Genomic DNA, 16,625 nt, shown 5'->3' on the forward strand with positions numbered 1-16,625 from the left:
GCACTAGGCCATTAGGGAGACAGCTTTTAAAAACCAACCTGGGATTTGGGAATTCCAAGGAAGAATTCACATGAACTGTAATCATATGGTACACTGAAGTGCTAGAAAGCTTTAAAATAGTTAATTTAAATTCACCTTACAATGTTTTCCCTATAGCACTTGCAACTATAATTGAAGAGAGAAAAATCTCAACACATCCTTCCTTAATTTTTCAACAACTTATCTGCATTCTGGATTTGACCACAGCTGTGAATAATCATTCTCCGTCTAATGTTTTTTAATTGTTCTGGTGATTCTTTCCCAAAAACGTATAGGAAAGAAAATATTTTTAGATAATGCTATCTTTAAGCCACAAAAGGGGCAGGTGTGCATGGTCAAGTATAGAACCTGAAGCTGTCTTCATCCTTCTTTAAAGAAGGAGAGTCTCACACCATCATTTCGAGTTTAGCATCCTTGTTACCGTTTGTGTTCAGGATTACACAGGTTATAAAGGTACGGCCCTAATTTTCATAACTAGAAAAAAATGGGAACAGACACTCAACCACTAAAATGCCACCCACAGCGTGTACAAAACCAGGCACAGATACTTTCTTATTAAAAATAAGTAATTCTCATCACTTTGACCATCTGAAAGTATCACCTTCTGCAGGTGACCTACTAATGCAAACCAAACACCACTGCTAAAGCGGAGACAACGGATAAGGCTTTGCATTTTGGAGATTCTCCTTCCTGTAAGACCTTTTGGGCATGTGTGGTGGTTTGACCTTGGCTAAATGCCAGGTACCCACCAAGTCGCTCTATCACTTCCCCCCTTTCCCCTTTTTTTCTCAATAGGGCAAAGAAGGGAAAGAAAATAAGATAGGAAAACAAAACAACCCTTGTGGGTAAAACAACAGCAGTTTAATATAAGCAAAGCGAAGCAAAGGTCCGCGCGCGGAAGCAAAAAAAAGCAAACAGATTTATTCTCTACTTCCCATGAACAGGCGATGTCGGGCCTTCTCAGGAAGCAGGGCTCCCATACGCGGAGGGGTTGCCTCGGAGGACCAAGGGTGACACCCCCCGTCCTCCTTTCTCCCAGTTTATCCTCGAGCAGACGTCAGATGGTCTGGAATAGCCCTTTGGTCAGTCGGGGTCAGCTGTCCTGGTTGTGTCCCCTCCCAAGGTCTTGCCCACCCCGTCCCACTGGGGGGAAATGTCGGAAAGAGCCTTGGTGCTGTGTGAGCACCACTCAGCAGTAGCCACAGCACCAGTGTGCTATCAACACCCTGCCAGCTCCAACATCAAACACAGCACCATGGGGGCTGCTACAGGGGAAAACCAATTCTGGCTCAGCCAGACCCGGTACAGTCTCCACCCCTTATTCCATACCATTTACGTCATGCCCAGGTCCCACATAACACTCATTTATCCATTCCGTAAGCTTTCTTCACTCCTCCAGATGTTCAGTGACTTGGCTCCCATCTGTCAAGATGGATGTTCAGGACAGAGCAGTATGTGTGACTGTTGGACTCCAGCACCGGCTAGGTTTGGGTCATCATCGCACGTATCTGGTTCACTCTTCGTCGTTCCTACTTCCTCCATCACTTCCTGCAACATACAACTCAGCCCACAGATTATTTCCCCCCCAAGGTTAAATCTCCTTGAGGCACACACTGAGTAGCCCCATCCTCCCGCATTACCCACCAAGTACATCCAGGTCCCTGAGCAAAAACAATCCCACGAGTGGGCTTGCCTTTTCCCAAGGGAGGAGCAATCCACACTGCCTTTCCCAGCCATTTCCCTGTGTGTACTACAGGGACCTTATCTCCTCCCACAGTATGAAGGGGTTTGGTTTGGGCAGGACCAGGACGGTTAACAGATCCTCTGGTGTTAATTAGCCAAGTGGCTTCTGCTAAATTTATATCCCAGTGCTTCCATCCCCCATTGTCCAATGCTCTCAACATAGTCTTCAACAGTCCATTGGATCTTTCAGTCTTCCCAGACGCTTGTGGGTAATAAGGGATGTGATACACCCACTCAATGCCGTGTTTCTTTGCCCAGGAGTTTATGAGATTATTTCGAAAATGGGTCCCATTGTCTGATTCGATTCTTTCAGGAGTACCATGTCGCCATAAAATTTGCCTTTCAAGACCTAAGATGGTATTTCAGGCAGTGGCATGATTTACAGGGTACGTCTCAAGCCAACCAGTAGTTGCTTCCACCATGGTGAGTATGTAGCGCTTGCCTTGGCGTGTTCGTGGCAATGGTCCAATATAGTCAATTTGCCAGGCCTCACCATATCGAAAACTCCGCCATCGCCCTCTGTTCCAGGGAGACTTTACTCGTGTGGCTCGCTTGATTGCAGCACATGTTTCACATTCATGAGTGACCTGTGAGATGGCCTCCATGGTCAGGTCCACCCCTCGATCACGAGCCCATCTGTACGTTGCATCTCTCCCGAGATGCCCGGATGTTTCATGGGCCCATCGAGCTACAAATAGCTCACCCTTGCGCTCCCAGTCCAGGTCCAGCTGAGCTACTTCAACTTTAGCAGCCTTGTCTACTTGCTCATTGTTTTGATGTTCTTCGGTGGCACGGCTTTTGGGCACGTGGGCATCTACATGACGTACCTTTAGAGCCACGTTTTCCACTCGGGCAGCGATGTCCTGCCACAGTGCAGCAGCCCAGATGGGTTTACCTCTGCGCTGCCAATTGGTCTTCTTCCACTCCTGTAGCCACCCCCACAGGGCGTTAGCCTCCATCCAGGAGTCAGTGTAGAGATACAGTACTGGCCACTTTTCTCGTTCAGCAATCTTTAGGGCTAGTTGGATCGCTTTTACTTCTGCAAACTGACTTGACTCGCCCTCTCCTTCAGTGGCCTCAACGACTTGTCTTGTGGGACTCCACACAGCAGCTTTCCACTTCCGATGGTTTCCTACCACACGACAGGATCCATCAGTAAAAAGAGCATACCGCCTTTCATCTTCTGGTAACTCATTACATGGTGGTGCCTCTTGGGCACGAGCCACCTCCTCAGGCAGTGCTCCAGAATCTCTACCTTCTGGCCAGTCCATGATCTCTTCCAGGATCCCTGGACGGTTGGGTTTTCCCAGTCGAGCTCGTTGCGTGATTAACACTACCCATTTACTCCAGGTAGCACTGGTTGCATGGTGTGTAGAAGGGATGTTTCCTTTGAACATCCAATGTAGTACAGGCAATCGCGGTGCCAAGAGGAGCTGTGCTTCTGTACCAACAACTTCGGAAGCAGCTCGAATCCCCTCATATGCTGCCAATATCTCCTTTTCAGTTGGAGTGTAGTGGGCTTCTGATCCTCGATATCCCCGGCTCCAAAATCCTAATGGTCGACCCCGAGTTTCACCTGCTGTCTTCTGCCAGAGGCTCCATGTGAGGCCATGCTCCCCAGTTGATGTGTAAAGTACGTTTTGCACAGCTGGTCCTGTCCGAACAGGCCCAAGAGCTACCGCCCGAGCTATCTCCTGTTTGATGTGCTCAAAGGCTTGTTGTTGCTCAAGACCCCACTCAAAATTGTTCTTCTTTCGGGTTACTTGATAGAGAGGGCTCACCAGCTGACTGTAACCTGGAATGTGCATCCTCCAAAATCCCACAAGTCCTAAGAAAGCTTGTGTTTCCTTCTTGTTGGTCAGTGGAGACATAGCTGCTATCTTGTTGACAACCTCCATAGGCACATGGCGGCGTCCATCTTGCCATTTTATTCCCAAGAACTGAATCTCCTGTGCTGGTCCCTTGACCTTGCTTTTCTTTATGGCAAACCCAGCTCTCAGAAGAATCTCAATTACTTTTTGTCCTTTCTTGAACACTTCTTCTGCCTTGTTGCCCCACACAATGATGTCATCGATGTACTGTAGATGTTCAGGGGCATCACCCTTTTCCAGTGCAGTTTGAATTAGTCCATGACAAATAGTGGGGCTGTGCTTCCACCCCTGGGGCAGTCGATTCCAGGTATATTGGACACCCCTCCACGTGAAAGCAAACTGTGGCCTGCACTCTTCTGCCAAAGGAATTGAAAAGAATGCATTGGCGATGTCGATTGTGGCGTACCACTTGGCTGCCTTTGACTCCAGTTCATACTGGAGCTCTAACATATCTGGCACAGCAGCACTCAGTGGTGGCGTCACTTCGTTCAGGCCACGATAGTCTACTGTCAACCTCCACCCTCCGTCAGACTTCCGCACTGGCCATATTGGGCTATTAAAAGGCGAATGTGTCTTACTGATGACACCTTGGGTCTCCAGTTGACGGATCAGTTCTTGGATGGGAGCCAGAGAGTCTCGGTTCGTGCGATACTGCCGTCGGTGCACGGTCCTCATAGCAATTGGCACCTGTTGTTCTTTAACTCGCAACAGTCCTACAACAAAAGGATCTCCTGAGAGGCCAGGCAGATTAGACAACTGTTTGACCTTCTCTGTGTTCACACTGGCCACACCAAAAGCCCATCGGTATCCTTTTGGGTCTTTGAAATACCCCCTCTTGAGGTAGTCAGCGCCCAAGATACAAGGGGCTTCTGGGCCAGTTACAATGGGATGTTTTTCCCACTTGTCCCCAGTCAAGCTAACCTCGGCCTCCAGTACTGACAGTTCTTGACATCCCCCTGTCACTCCTGAGATCCAGATAGGTTCTGCCCCTCTATAACTTGATGGCATTAATGTACACTGTGCCCCGGTGTCGATTAAAGCCTGGTACTTCTGCGGATTTGATGTGCCAGGCCATCGAATCCACACTGTCCAATACACCCGATCATCCCTTTCCTCCTCCTGGCTGGAGGCAGGGGCCCTCTATTCCTGTTCTTGGTCAGAGTATTCACTGTCTGACCCTTGCTGTGCCAGGCCGGAGACTCCTTCATCAGGGCCAAGGGAGGTGATCTCAGTCTTCCTGTATCTGGGAGATCGCTGATTACTTTCTTGCGGTTTCACGCCAGCTACATTAACAACCTTCTTGGATGTCTTCTTCTTGGCAGGGGTCTTTCCTCGCAATTCATGTACACGAGCTTCCAACTTGAAGGTGGGTTGACCATCCCACTTCCTCATGTCCTCCCCCTGGTCACGCAGGAAGAACCAAAGTTCGCCACGTGTCATGCGCCTAGGTTTCCCTTCCCTCTGACTGGGGTGGAAGAGAACCGATTTCTTGGGGTGCTCCTGACATCTAAGGCACTCGCCCGTAGAGATGAGGAGGTACCAAGACTCTCTTCAAAGTTCTGAAGCCAGGAAGAGACTGCCTCCACAGCTGGCGTACATCTTAGTCCTTCTCCCATATCCATTTCTGGATAGTACATTGCAGCCAAGCCCGCAGAATACAAGGATGGCGCACCTTTAATCACCTTCCTCCACATGGCCCGTGTGCACAGGACATCCTCTGGATTTTTAGGGGCTTCATCATTATCTGGATCACTATAGATGACTTCCAGCACTGCTAGTTCTCTCAGGTACTGGACACCTTCATCCGCAGTAGCCCACTTCCCTGGGGAGTTGTCCGTAAGATCTTCCTTGAAAGGATATCTTGCTTTAACACTTGAAAGGAGCCGTCTCCACAGACTGCAAATTCCTGTTTCTTTTCCAATTCCCCTTTCAATTCCTCGATCTCTAGCAAGGGAACCCAGCTGTTGGGCTTCCTTACCTTCCGGCTGCTGAGCATCAGCCCCATTATCCCAGCATCGAAGCAGCCAGGCAGCAATCCGCTCACCCGGCTGGCGGCGATAGTCTTTCCGCAGATCTCGCGGTTCTGATGACGTCAGGGACCGGGTAGTTTCTGCCTCCTGTTTGAGTTCTGTTATTCCCTCTTCTGACCCCTTTGCTGAAGGACCCGCTTCTTCCTCCTCTTTTTCGTCCCTTATTAATCGAGGGTATGGACCTGTTGTTCTCCTTGTCCACTGTTTCTTTTTTACTACTGGGGCAATCTCTGCTGTTATTGTTTTTGTTTGAGTTCCCGTTTCCACCACAGTCCTTTGAGAGCACTGAACTGCAGCTCGATAAGCACAGGCCAGGCCCCAGTACAGCACTGGGAGTTGCTGATTTTCATCGGGATAGACAAGGCACCCTTCTCTCAGGTGTTGTGTCAGTTTTGCGGGGTTGCTTGCCTGTTCAGGGGTAAGATCCCAGGCTACAGGAGGTGATAACCGTCCTAGGAATCTGCCCAAATCCTTCCACTCCCCCTGCCACCCAGGGACAGGCCGCCTCAGGGCACATTTTGGTATTCTCTCACCCAAAATTTGCTTTCTCTTACACCAAAAACCTAATGAGCTCCACACAGCCCACAATAGGCGAACAGCATTAATGAACAGTATCAAAGAGCTGACATAAGGGTGAATAAGTACTTCGGGAGCTTGCAGAATAAAACCACTCATGATGTTCCCAATTTCTTCCAGCATGTTCCCGAGCTTAGCAAAATAAAGATAAGCAGAGCAATCAACAAACCCGTGACCAGCACAAGAGCTTGTCGCTTACTAACTGCTATAGCTATAGCACAATTAATATAAAACTGCCGTTGTCCCGCCCCACGTTGGGCGCCAAAATAGACTGTGGTGGTTTGACCTTGGCTAAATGCCAGGTACCCACCAAGTCGCTCTATCACTTCCCCCCCTTTCCCCTTTTATTCTCAACAGGGCAAAGAAGGGAAAGAAAATAAGACAGGAAAACAAAACAACCCTTGTGGGTAAAACAACAGCAGTTTAATATAAGCAAAGCGAAGCAAAGGTCCGCGCGCGGAAGCAAAAAAAAGCAAACAGATTTATTCTCTACTTCCCATGAACAGGCGATGTCGGGCCTTCTCAGGAAGCAGGGCTCCCATACGCGGAGGGGTTGCCTCGGAGGACCAAGGGTGACACCCCCCGTCCTCCTTTCTCCCAGTTTATCCTCGAGCAGACGTCAGATGGTCTGGAATAGCCCTTTGGTCAGTCGGGGTCAGCTGTCCTGGTTGTGTCCCCTCCCAAGGTCTTGCCCACCCCGTCCCACTGGGGGGAAATGTCGGAAAGAGCCTTGGTGCTGTGTGAGCACCACTCAGCAGTAGCCACAGCACCAGTGTGCTATCAACACCCTGCCAGCTCCAACATCAAACACAGCACCATGGGGGCTGCTGCAGGGGAAAACCAATTCTGGCTCAGCCAGACCCGGTACAGCATGCAAAATCAAAACAAAGGAGCAGCAAGGTTCTAATCAAGAGGAAATATGCATTGCAAAACAAAGGCATCATAGTCAAGCCTGAAATAAGTCTGCTACAAACTCATCCAAAAGAAAAATCTCCCCAGAGACCTTCAGAGCAAGTGCTGAATAACAGTATGAGGAAGAGAAGGATGGCAGCGCCATTTTAACAGTTCTCTATCAGCAGCAGCTTTGGCAATCCACCAAAACTAGAATAGGTGAGAGGAAAAAAAACAAGGAAGGAAGAAAAGGGAGGGGGGGAGACGGCAATAGAGGGGAACAGAAAAGTCTTTCTTCAGGCATTTCTCAGGAACAGAAAGAGTCATCACTAACACAGGACTCCACTTAACCTTTCAGTTCCTATTTCTGTTTCCATATCTCTGAAAATTTAGTTTCGCTGGGCCCAAATTTTATGAAGTAAAAGCATTTTAAGAAACACTTCTTCACCTGTTCTGATTTCTCCTCCTTACATTCCCAAAGCAGAATCAAGCTTTAAATCATGTGGAGGCAGTCCTGGGCCCTGTACGCATGCACAGCTAATCAGAAAAGGACTATTTACTGCAGTGTGTGATCTCACTGCGCTTCTGTCCAGAGCTGACTCTACAGGATCACCAAGGCTGATGCCTCAGACACTGCCCGCCCCACACGCAGTAGCCACTATCCACAGAGAATGCCACTCCTTTCAAACCTGGAAGTCCATGGCTCAAGAAGGCTGATATTCTAAACTAGAATGTGAAAAGACACAGCAGTCTTAATACATGGAAACAAGACTAATTGAAGCACAACGTGTTTGAACTTCCCAGGGATTAGAAGAAACTTGGAGAGAACTTGCCTGCCACCACTCCAAACCCCAAAACACTCCCTCCCAAACGACTCTGGCATTGCTCCACTTCTGAACAAAACAAACAAACCCAGAAACCAAACGACAAGAAAACTCACAACCCAAAACCCCCCAGCTTTCTACACACAATTAGACAAGAAATTAGTTTGTATTATCTGAACAAGCCCATCACCTCCAACGTAATTCTTCACAGACACAATTCTACACCAAAAGAAAAAAAAAGGAAAACAACCAAACCTCTGGCTCTAGGACTCATTAGAAACATTTGTTTGTAATGACAGAAGAGTATTTATGTTGTCCCACAAAAGACTACTAAGAATTCATTGAATGATACAGCATCTACTGATCTAGTCTTGCTGGAAGAATCCCTGCAACAAAACCACAAGAGCACTACTCAGCAGATCAGAGAAAGTATGGGACGGTTCGTAATACTTGCAAAATTATAACAATCAGTCCTATCTCATCTTCAAATATACCAGGATGTAAAGGCCAGAAAAGGAGCTAAACAGAAGAGAAACTGTTGAAAAGAACAAGTGGAATAAATTATACGAAGCTTTCCCAGGAGGTACGAGGAGTTTTCAACCATTATGGTACGGCTCTGTAACAGCCTTCAAATCCAACTCCCAAAGAGCCAAAATTCTTATTTCTTTGAGGATGAAGTTTGATCAGATGATGACTATAATTACTAATGAAAAATTGGCACTAGAAATCAGTTCTGTGTTCTGAATGCTGTGTGCTGAATGTTCTGAAAAACACTGGGCCGGGGACTGGATGGCTGAAGTGCTACGTTTTGTATTATTTATATATTTCACGTTAGAGAGCAACAGGGATAACACTGTCAGAACTGCACTGATCTGTACTCTTAGTTACGAAAGGAACAGATTTCACCGTAGCTTTTTATAATATAAAACCCTCCGTTTTCTAGTAGTTGCATTCTAATTTTAAGAAACTGAATATATAAAAATGAAGATCTACACTTAGAAAGTAATTAAGAATAACTGTATCTCTATTTTCTCCCATTTTCTGGTTAAAAAAAAAAATGACAGCACTCTTTACCCAAAGACAGTACATGTAGAGCCATGTAATGATACTCTGCTATAGCCTTAAGAACGTCTATAAAGAGGAATAAAAACAGCCTCCCAAACCTATTTATTTATCTGAATATGGATCCACCACTTCCGTTTCCCCTACTGATAATAAATCGAGAACACAGACAGCCTTTCAAATAAATTTTCAGCACCATCATCAACACGCAGATGACCGTATACCTAAGTCAATTAACATGTCATCTAGTTCTTCCTTATGAACCATTATGGCAGAGAAACGTAAGCAAAAATCACCCCAGCACTGCACTGTAGAGATGCTTCCACAGTGTTCTTCAGTGCTCTCACCTGATGGTTCAGACTCAGCTGACTATACAAGAAACAATTCTTCTGTCGACTAACTTACACTTTATACAAAGCTCTCACACACGTGCCGAAATATATACACACAGAACAATTGTAAAGTAGCTTTTCTAGCTTCAGTTCTTCAGAACTAATCGAAAGCATTTATACTTACGTCGATGTAGAAGTGTGAACTGTGCTGCCAATTCCTTTGCACCTTCTACTGTCGCGCAGAGTCTGTCTGGCATGAAATAACCATCTGCAATACTGGCAATAACCACCTTGAACACCAGGAGTATTTTCCCATCCTGAGTTGTGCTTGAGTACAAGGAGTATTCTGGTGGTGTCCAGTTACTTTTATTGCAGACATAATCCAGATGCATCACTGCAGAACTGAAGTGACCGGGTTTTAAAGAATACCTGCTAGTTAGAGTAAGCTTTGTGCCTGGGAAAAAAGGGTATGTGCACCCTTCAACTTCAGAGGGGCCTGGACTGCGCTGACCATTAAGACGAACTGAAGGACTTGCTGGTTCCCCTAAGGATTTTTGATGACCAGCTCCTTTGTCAGGAAACCCTAAGAGATTTTCAGAACCAGGACTCAGCTGAGCATTAAAACGCTGCTTCCAAGCTCTTCCTTTCTTACCTCGCTTTGCCAGCGCTACCTCAATACTAGCTCCATCAATGCACTTTCCATTCATTGCAGACATCGCAGCAACTGCATCTTCACGGTGGAAAAAATGAACAAAAGCACAGTCTCTCAGCTTCTTTACACGTTTAACTGCTCCTGGCTTGAACTTGTCGAATTCAGCTTTAATTGTGTCCTCTGTAGTAGATCTCAGCAAATTTCTTACACGTAATTCTTTAACTCTCTGCCTTCTTTTTTCACCAGCTTCCTCCTCAGGCTGTGCCCAGTCTACCCGAATGGTATGACCCCAGAGCTGGAGTGCTCCTCCAGCAAAGGAGCGTTACATCAATAAGGAATACGCCATGGAAAACAAAATCATTCTTGGCAACTACCTCTATAAAAAGCAAACATGATGCATGGCACACGAAACTGGGGTTTGTTGCCTGCATCTGCTTAAGCAAAATATGCAAAATATTGCTACTTGACATTATTAAAGAAAATAAGACTCCGAAAAAATTCAAAGATTCAAAATCTCTACCCTTTGGGTTCACCATAAGCTGTCGAAACACAGACGTTGTGATTTTGTGACATGCATTGACATGCACATATAAAGCAACCATAAGCAACATATTGTTTTACTTACTTTTTAATAATATTACCACTTTAAAAAGCGAGGTCAACAACTGGAAAAAGTCATCTAAATATCTAGGCACTAGCGCAAGCCTTACTCTGTGTTGCAGCAGACACCAAACCCACAAACTGAAAAAAAATCCCACCTTGTGACTCGTTCCAAGCCAACATTTCCATATCACACAGCCAGTTTATTTTACATTCCGTGATCCGGCCGTATTTCTCCCGTTACTTTCCAAGGCCTGTATCAGTCTTACGGAACGCTCCTTCCTAACACTCCATCAGCAGTTAATGCAAGACTTGCCTACATCTCAGCCTTAATGAATACAGGGAGGTTTGTCATTCACTTCAGCAACACCAAGGCTGTATTATCCATTTTAACGACTTTGCTTCTCCAACCATGTTGTTTCATTTCTTCCCTACTTAATTTCTCTTCTAGAATTCCCCTTTTTAACTGTACCTTTACCTATTCCCTCCTCTTTGTCTATTTTATCCCTTTTACTTTCCCACCCTCAAAATGTATAAAATGAGGTGCAAAGGAAAGTCATCTTCTACTTGTTAAACTCTTAAAATTATTTTCTAGTAACAGATGAAAGACCTACTTTCAAACGTTTTTAAAATACGAAACATCAATAACATCATCCATGACACTCAAAGGAAATAAGGGACACATTCCAAGCGTGGTATTTGTTAAGCTCAGCTTTAAGAGAGTTCATGTGCAGGGACTAGTGCGTGCTAATGAAAACTGGATGTGCGCCCCAGCAAACAGATATCCTGGTGTAAATTACAGTAACTTGTGTTTATAAAAAGAGATGTGCGCTCTTTCATTCCCGGAACTGCTTCAATTTCAGCTTCTTTAAAAAAAAACCCAAACAAAACCCAACAAAAAAACCCCAAACCCAAAAACCCTGATTCATGAACCAAAAAAGTTTACCTGAAAGGCATTACTGCAGTTTTGGAACTCTCAAAATCCCTTCAAGAAAGGAAAATCGTGATGATCCACCACCCCACGCCCCCACACAATGGAGAGAGACACTCCCCCAAAACTCAATTGATTTCCAAATAGGTTTACCTGGGATTAGGCTTCTTCTAGCCACTGCAGCTGCTCTGTGAGATTCGTATTGCACAAAAGCAAAGCCACGAGTTTTAGTTTTGTCCGTGGCATCTGGACAAACAGTGACATCTACCACTCCTTCTGTAACTTTTTTCATTTCACGCAGTATTTCTTCTTTCTTCTTTTCTTTTGGAATCCCTCCAATAAATAGTCTGCAGTTGTTCGAGCTGACGCAGACACCAATAAATCTCCCTGGACGAATTTCGTAATTATTAAGAATCTCGATGGCTAGCTGGGCTTCCTCTTCAGCAGTGTACATCACAAAAGCACAGCCTCGATTCTCACCACTGAATCTCATCATCAGCCTGAACTCATAGATCTTCCCAGCTCTCTCGAAAACAGGAACTAATTCATCTTCATACAGATCCCGAGGAATCTTACTCACAAAAACTTCACATCCACGAGGTGGTGGAGGACCTGCCCAACCTTAAAATAAATTATCCAACAACAGTCTCAGTACAAATGCCAGACAGGCGCTCCCCCCCTGCGCCCCCCAATGTGGAGGTGGGAGTTACTTATTTATTTTTAGTCTGAACTTAAAACTAGCATATTATCATGTTATTTAATTCTCATTTTTGCTATGTTTGGATAACAGAATGCCATGAGCCCACAATTCGTATTTCTTTTAATCCCATCTTCTGGTTTTTTCAGGGGACTCTGTATGACAACCCACTGAACCCAGCATTATTTAAAGCACTGACAGGTTTGCTGTAAGAGTCTACGCTTCGATCGCTTTTCACCCCTTGAAGTTCTGTGTCAGTTATTAATACAACTGACAGGTGATAACTGAGAGAGAACTGCAGTTGTATTTTCCATTCTAACATTTTAAAGTTGCAAATGTTTCTCTGCACTTCTTGACCGTATTTGAAGAAATTTTGCTCAGGGTGCCCGTGCAGATTTATTTTCTTCCTGGACATCATTCAAAAGGTCCAAACATTTTGCTTCCACCTTCTTCATTCATCCACTAAAACAGGACTCCCTAAGGAAGGCAGGATATGGAGCCATCCTTTCTTCAATAGCCAAAACCACTGAACACTTTTCCTCTAGAAACAGACCTCAGTTTTCACGGGCTGGAGCTGGACGGTAGGAAAAAAGAAATTAAAAAAAAAAAATAATCCACAGAACAAGTAAGTCCCTAGTTCACGGCTGAAAATTTCTTGTCCTTATTTCTCCGTGCGGGAACAGAAACGACGCAACACCAATGTGACGATCAGGTCGTCCATCTTTTTGGGTTTTTTTTATTCCAATCCTGGTTACATTTATACTCTACTCAGTTCCGTACACGCACTCATCTATCTTCTAATAGGCTACAGGTCATCTACACGCGCTGTTCACGCGCCTCTACAAGCATTTGCATTGGTTAATTGCAATTAGCACGTAAAGCCCCAAACGTGCCAAAACTCCCTTATCTCATACCCTGTTTTGCTCAGACTTGTGTGCTTTTGCTGACCACAGGTGTTTCTCACTTATCTGCTATCTTGTGTGGTTTTGCCAGCCTTATTTTGCTGGCCTTGTCTTCGTCCTTGCATTCTTCTGTCTGCACTAACTTTCTCCCAGCGCGGCCCAGACTCCTACAGTATTCCATAAATCCCATGAAATTCCCTAGATTCCATAAATCTGTTCATTGACCTTAGTTATATCTGTACACCTCTCCTTTAAATCTTCATGTATTATCATACTATAAATGGTTTTCTAGGCCAGGTGAGACTTGACTGTTTGAGATGGCTTGTAAGAAGTTACAATGACTGTTTGTAAATGAGGAGTGTCGGTGTGAATTTTGCTTGTTTAAGATGTGGTTTCTGTGAGCTTGTGTTGCTGCCAAAGGAGACAGTCCCACTGTCAGTTCTGTTTTCCTGTTCCCATCTTGTTCTTCTGACTGGCACGCTATCCAGAGCAAGCAGCTGATCTGTCTTCAAAATTGCCCTAAAAAATCATGTATTTGTTTTCCACTTTGGTTGGCAACGTCACAGTTCTTGTTCAGTTTATGCCACCTGTGGGAAATGTATCTGAAGAGTGTAGTGTAAAAAACCAAAAAGGTTAAGAAAATGAATTTTCATTGCTTTGGGTCCTCCGCTTAGATTGCTGCAGACATAATGATGTCATTAGAATTACATGGAAGAAAGTCTGAGATGGCACAGTTATAATCCTCCCGCTGTTAGTGAGATCTGTAATGTTAATTGAAGTTTGATTGCTTGAGCTGCTGCTGCTGCAAAAAAACCTTGTTTAATGTGTCCTCCAGTGATCATAGAATCTATCATAGAATACCAGGTTGGAAAGGATCTCAGGGATCATGTGGTCCAACCTTTCTCGGCAAAAGCACAGTCTGGACAAGATGGCCCAGCACCGTGTCCAGTGTGGGGGAATCCAGTGCTTCCCTGGGGAGATCATTCCAATGGCTGATTGTTCTCGTCGTGAAAAATCTTCCTCTTATGTCCAATCAGAATCTCCCCAGGTAACTTGTACCCATTACCCCTCATCTTTTCCATGTGACTCCTTGTAAAAAGGGAGTCTCCATCTTCTTTGTAGCCGCCCTTTAAATACAGGAACATGGTGATAAGGTCTCCCCTAAGCCTTCTTTTCTCAAGGCTGAGCAAACCCAATTCTTTCAGCCTTTCCTCACATGGCAGATTTCCCAGTCCTTTGATGACCTTTGTGGCCCTCCTCTGGACCCTCCCCAGCCCGTCCACGTCTTTTTTGGGTAGTGAGGACCAAAACTGAACACAGTATTCCAGGCGTGGCCTGACAAGCACTACGTAGAGTGGGATGATGACTTCTTTATCTCTGCTGGTGATGCCCTTGTTGATGCAACCCGGCATCCCGTTGGCTTGCTTTGCCGCTGCAGCTCACTGCTCACTCATGTTGAGCTTGTTGTCCGCCAGGTTCCCCAGGTCCCTTTCCACAGAGCTGCTCCCCAGCCAGGTAGATCCCAGCCTGTGCTGCACTGCTGGATTACGTTTTCCCGGGTGCAAGACCTTACACTTGTCCTTGCCGAACTTGCTGAGGTTCTTGTTAGCCCACTCCTCCAGCCTATCCAGGTCATCCTGCAGGGCGGCTCTCCCTTCCCAAGTGTCCACTTGCCCACTCAGTTTGGTACTGTCAACAAACTGCATCAGGACACACTTGATCCCATCACCCAGATGACTTCTGAAGATCTTAAGCAGCGTTGGGCCCAACATCGATCCCTGGGGGACCCCACTTGTGACAGGTTGCCGGTTTGAAAAGGAGCTATTTACCAGCACCCTCTGGGTGCGGCCTGTCAGCCAGTTCCCCACCCACCGCACAGACCACTTCTCTAGACCGCAGAGGATGACTCGAGTACCCGGTCAAGGAAACTCTCTGGTCAGTTGGTAACTACTTGAGGAATGGTGCTTTTGGTTAGCTGTTCCGTGTTTGCTCTGTTAAATACATGTCGCTCATTGGCAAACGTGGCACAGACCAGGTCTGGTTTAAGTCAGGAGTCATAACTTAATCCCAGCTGGCAGTGCTGTGCTGTAATGCTAATTTGGTAGGCAGCTTTAAGATTAGAAGGGGGGCTTTTTGAATGGCAGGTGGCATTTACTTAGTGAGAGTCACTGTTGAATGATTTACCAGACTGAGGATGATGGTAAAAGTTTGCCGAGGTAATAAATGACCATCGTTACTTAACGTCGTGACTTCCCTACACTGTCCAGCAGAGCCTCCTCCCCTTTTGTCCTAATTAAGGTGTGCAGTTGCTTTTGTCTTTGGAGCCCCTAAACGGTGCACTGTTGGTTTATGGGTTTTTGGGTGGGCAACCGACTGGCATGATGTGAGTGATGGCAGTAGTAGCTGGCAAACTGTGTTACTTGCCGTGTCCTGTCCGACCTCAGCTGAAGTAGTTAGAAATGTTTATAAAGCTGTTGGATGCTTTATGAACCAGAGCTGGGCTTTTTCCTAGATAAGCTGTGGCAGCGTGGCTCCAGATGCATGTAGCTTCCCTGCGTACCATGTAGTTCTTAGCGTACAGCTTAGAGATGAAAATCTGTTCTCTGAGAAGGCAAAAATGTCCCCATTCCGTTAAATTTTGCTCACAAGTAAATTACGGGCCCTTCGATGGTGCTTCCATGAAGGAAAAAGTTTGAAGTTCATTACAAAATCACCTAAATATAATTTATTCTGAACTTCAAGCCAAAGTAAAATATTTAATTATGTTCTTTTTTGAACTTGTCAATAGTAATTTTTTTTCACCTTGCCTCCTTATGCTTTGTCATTTCAGACTAGTACTTCCCAAATTTTGTGGTTTTTTCCTACCAGCTTTGTGCTCCTTGCTCTGTCTCCTGCGGAGAACCTTTCTTGTCAAAACTTTAGAAAAAGCTGTTAGTTATGATGTAACTGTTTGTCTGCCTTTGAAACTTCTGCCTGATTTGTCCAATTTGTTCAAAACAACCCAAAAACCAACCAAACTTTTTTTTTAAAAAAAATGCATATTTTGGGAAAATGCAGTGCCATATTTGCAGATCATAACTCCACATTTTTAAATATGCATATGCATTTTTACATGATCTGTTGAACACACCTTTCAGTGTATGTGGCAGAGAGATAACAGAGTGTGTGAATGGCCTTGGCTTAAGGGCAGGAGCACGGATCTTGCAGCAGTCAGAGAAACTCAGCGGAGAGAGGAGAAGCCTCTGAGATCTCGCTCTAATGAATCACCTGGAGCTTTAGGTGGTGAAAGGAGAGGGGCAGTAATTAGGGAAAACACATTAGCCTGCTATTATTGTGGAAAGAAGGGACATTTACAACGGAATTGTAGAAAGCGAGAGCGGGATGAAAGGATGTTTAAAGGAGAATAGGGGTGTCAGGGGCTCTATTTCCTGGGGACAAAGACATCAGAGGAGCCCTTGATGAAATTGAAATTAGG

At 45.4% G+C, this 16,625-nt stretch overlaps 2 protein-coding genes across 2 annotated transcripts in view; one reads left to right on the top strand and one right to left on the bottom strand.

The window, feature by feature from the left end:
• The window catches only part of LOC141935988 (kinesin-like protein KIF20B), a 51,331-nt gene that overhangs the window by 9,393 nt on the left and 25,313 nt on the right, over positions 1–16,625 (top strand). The gene's annotated exons all lie outside the window — the stretch shown is intronic.
• Positions 7,486–14,922, bottom strand: LOC141935922 (putative RNA-binding protein 46). The gene is made up of 3 exons (XM_074852608.1): positions 14,724–14,922; positions 11,705–12,172; positions 7,486–10,326 (listed from the first exon to the last, which is right to left on the bottom strand). Exons 1-3 carry the CDS (start codon positions 14,920–14,922, stop codon positions 9,515–9,517), a joined length of 1,479 nt encoding a protein of 492 aa, XP_074708709.1. The 3' UTR covers positions 7,486–9,514.

This window comes from Strix uralensis, chromosome 30 (genome assembly GCF_047716275.1).
Source record: "Strix uralensis isolate ZFMK-TIS-50842 chromosome 30, bStrUra1, whole genome shotgun sequence".
In the NCBI taxonomy this organism is placed as follows: domain Eukaryota; kingdom Metazoa; phylum Chordata; class Aves; order Strigiformes; family Strigidae; genus Strix; species Strix uralensis.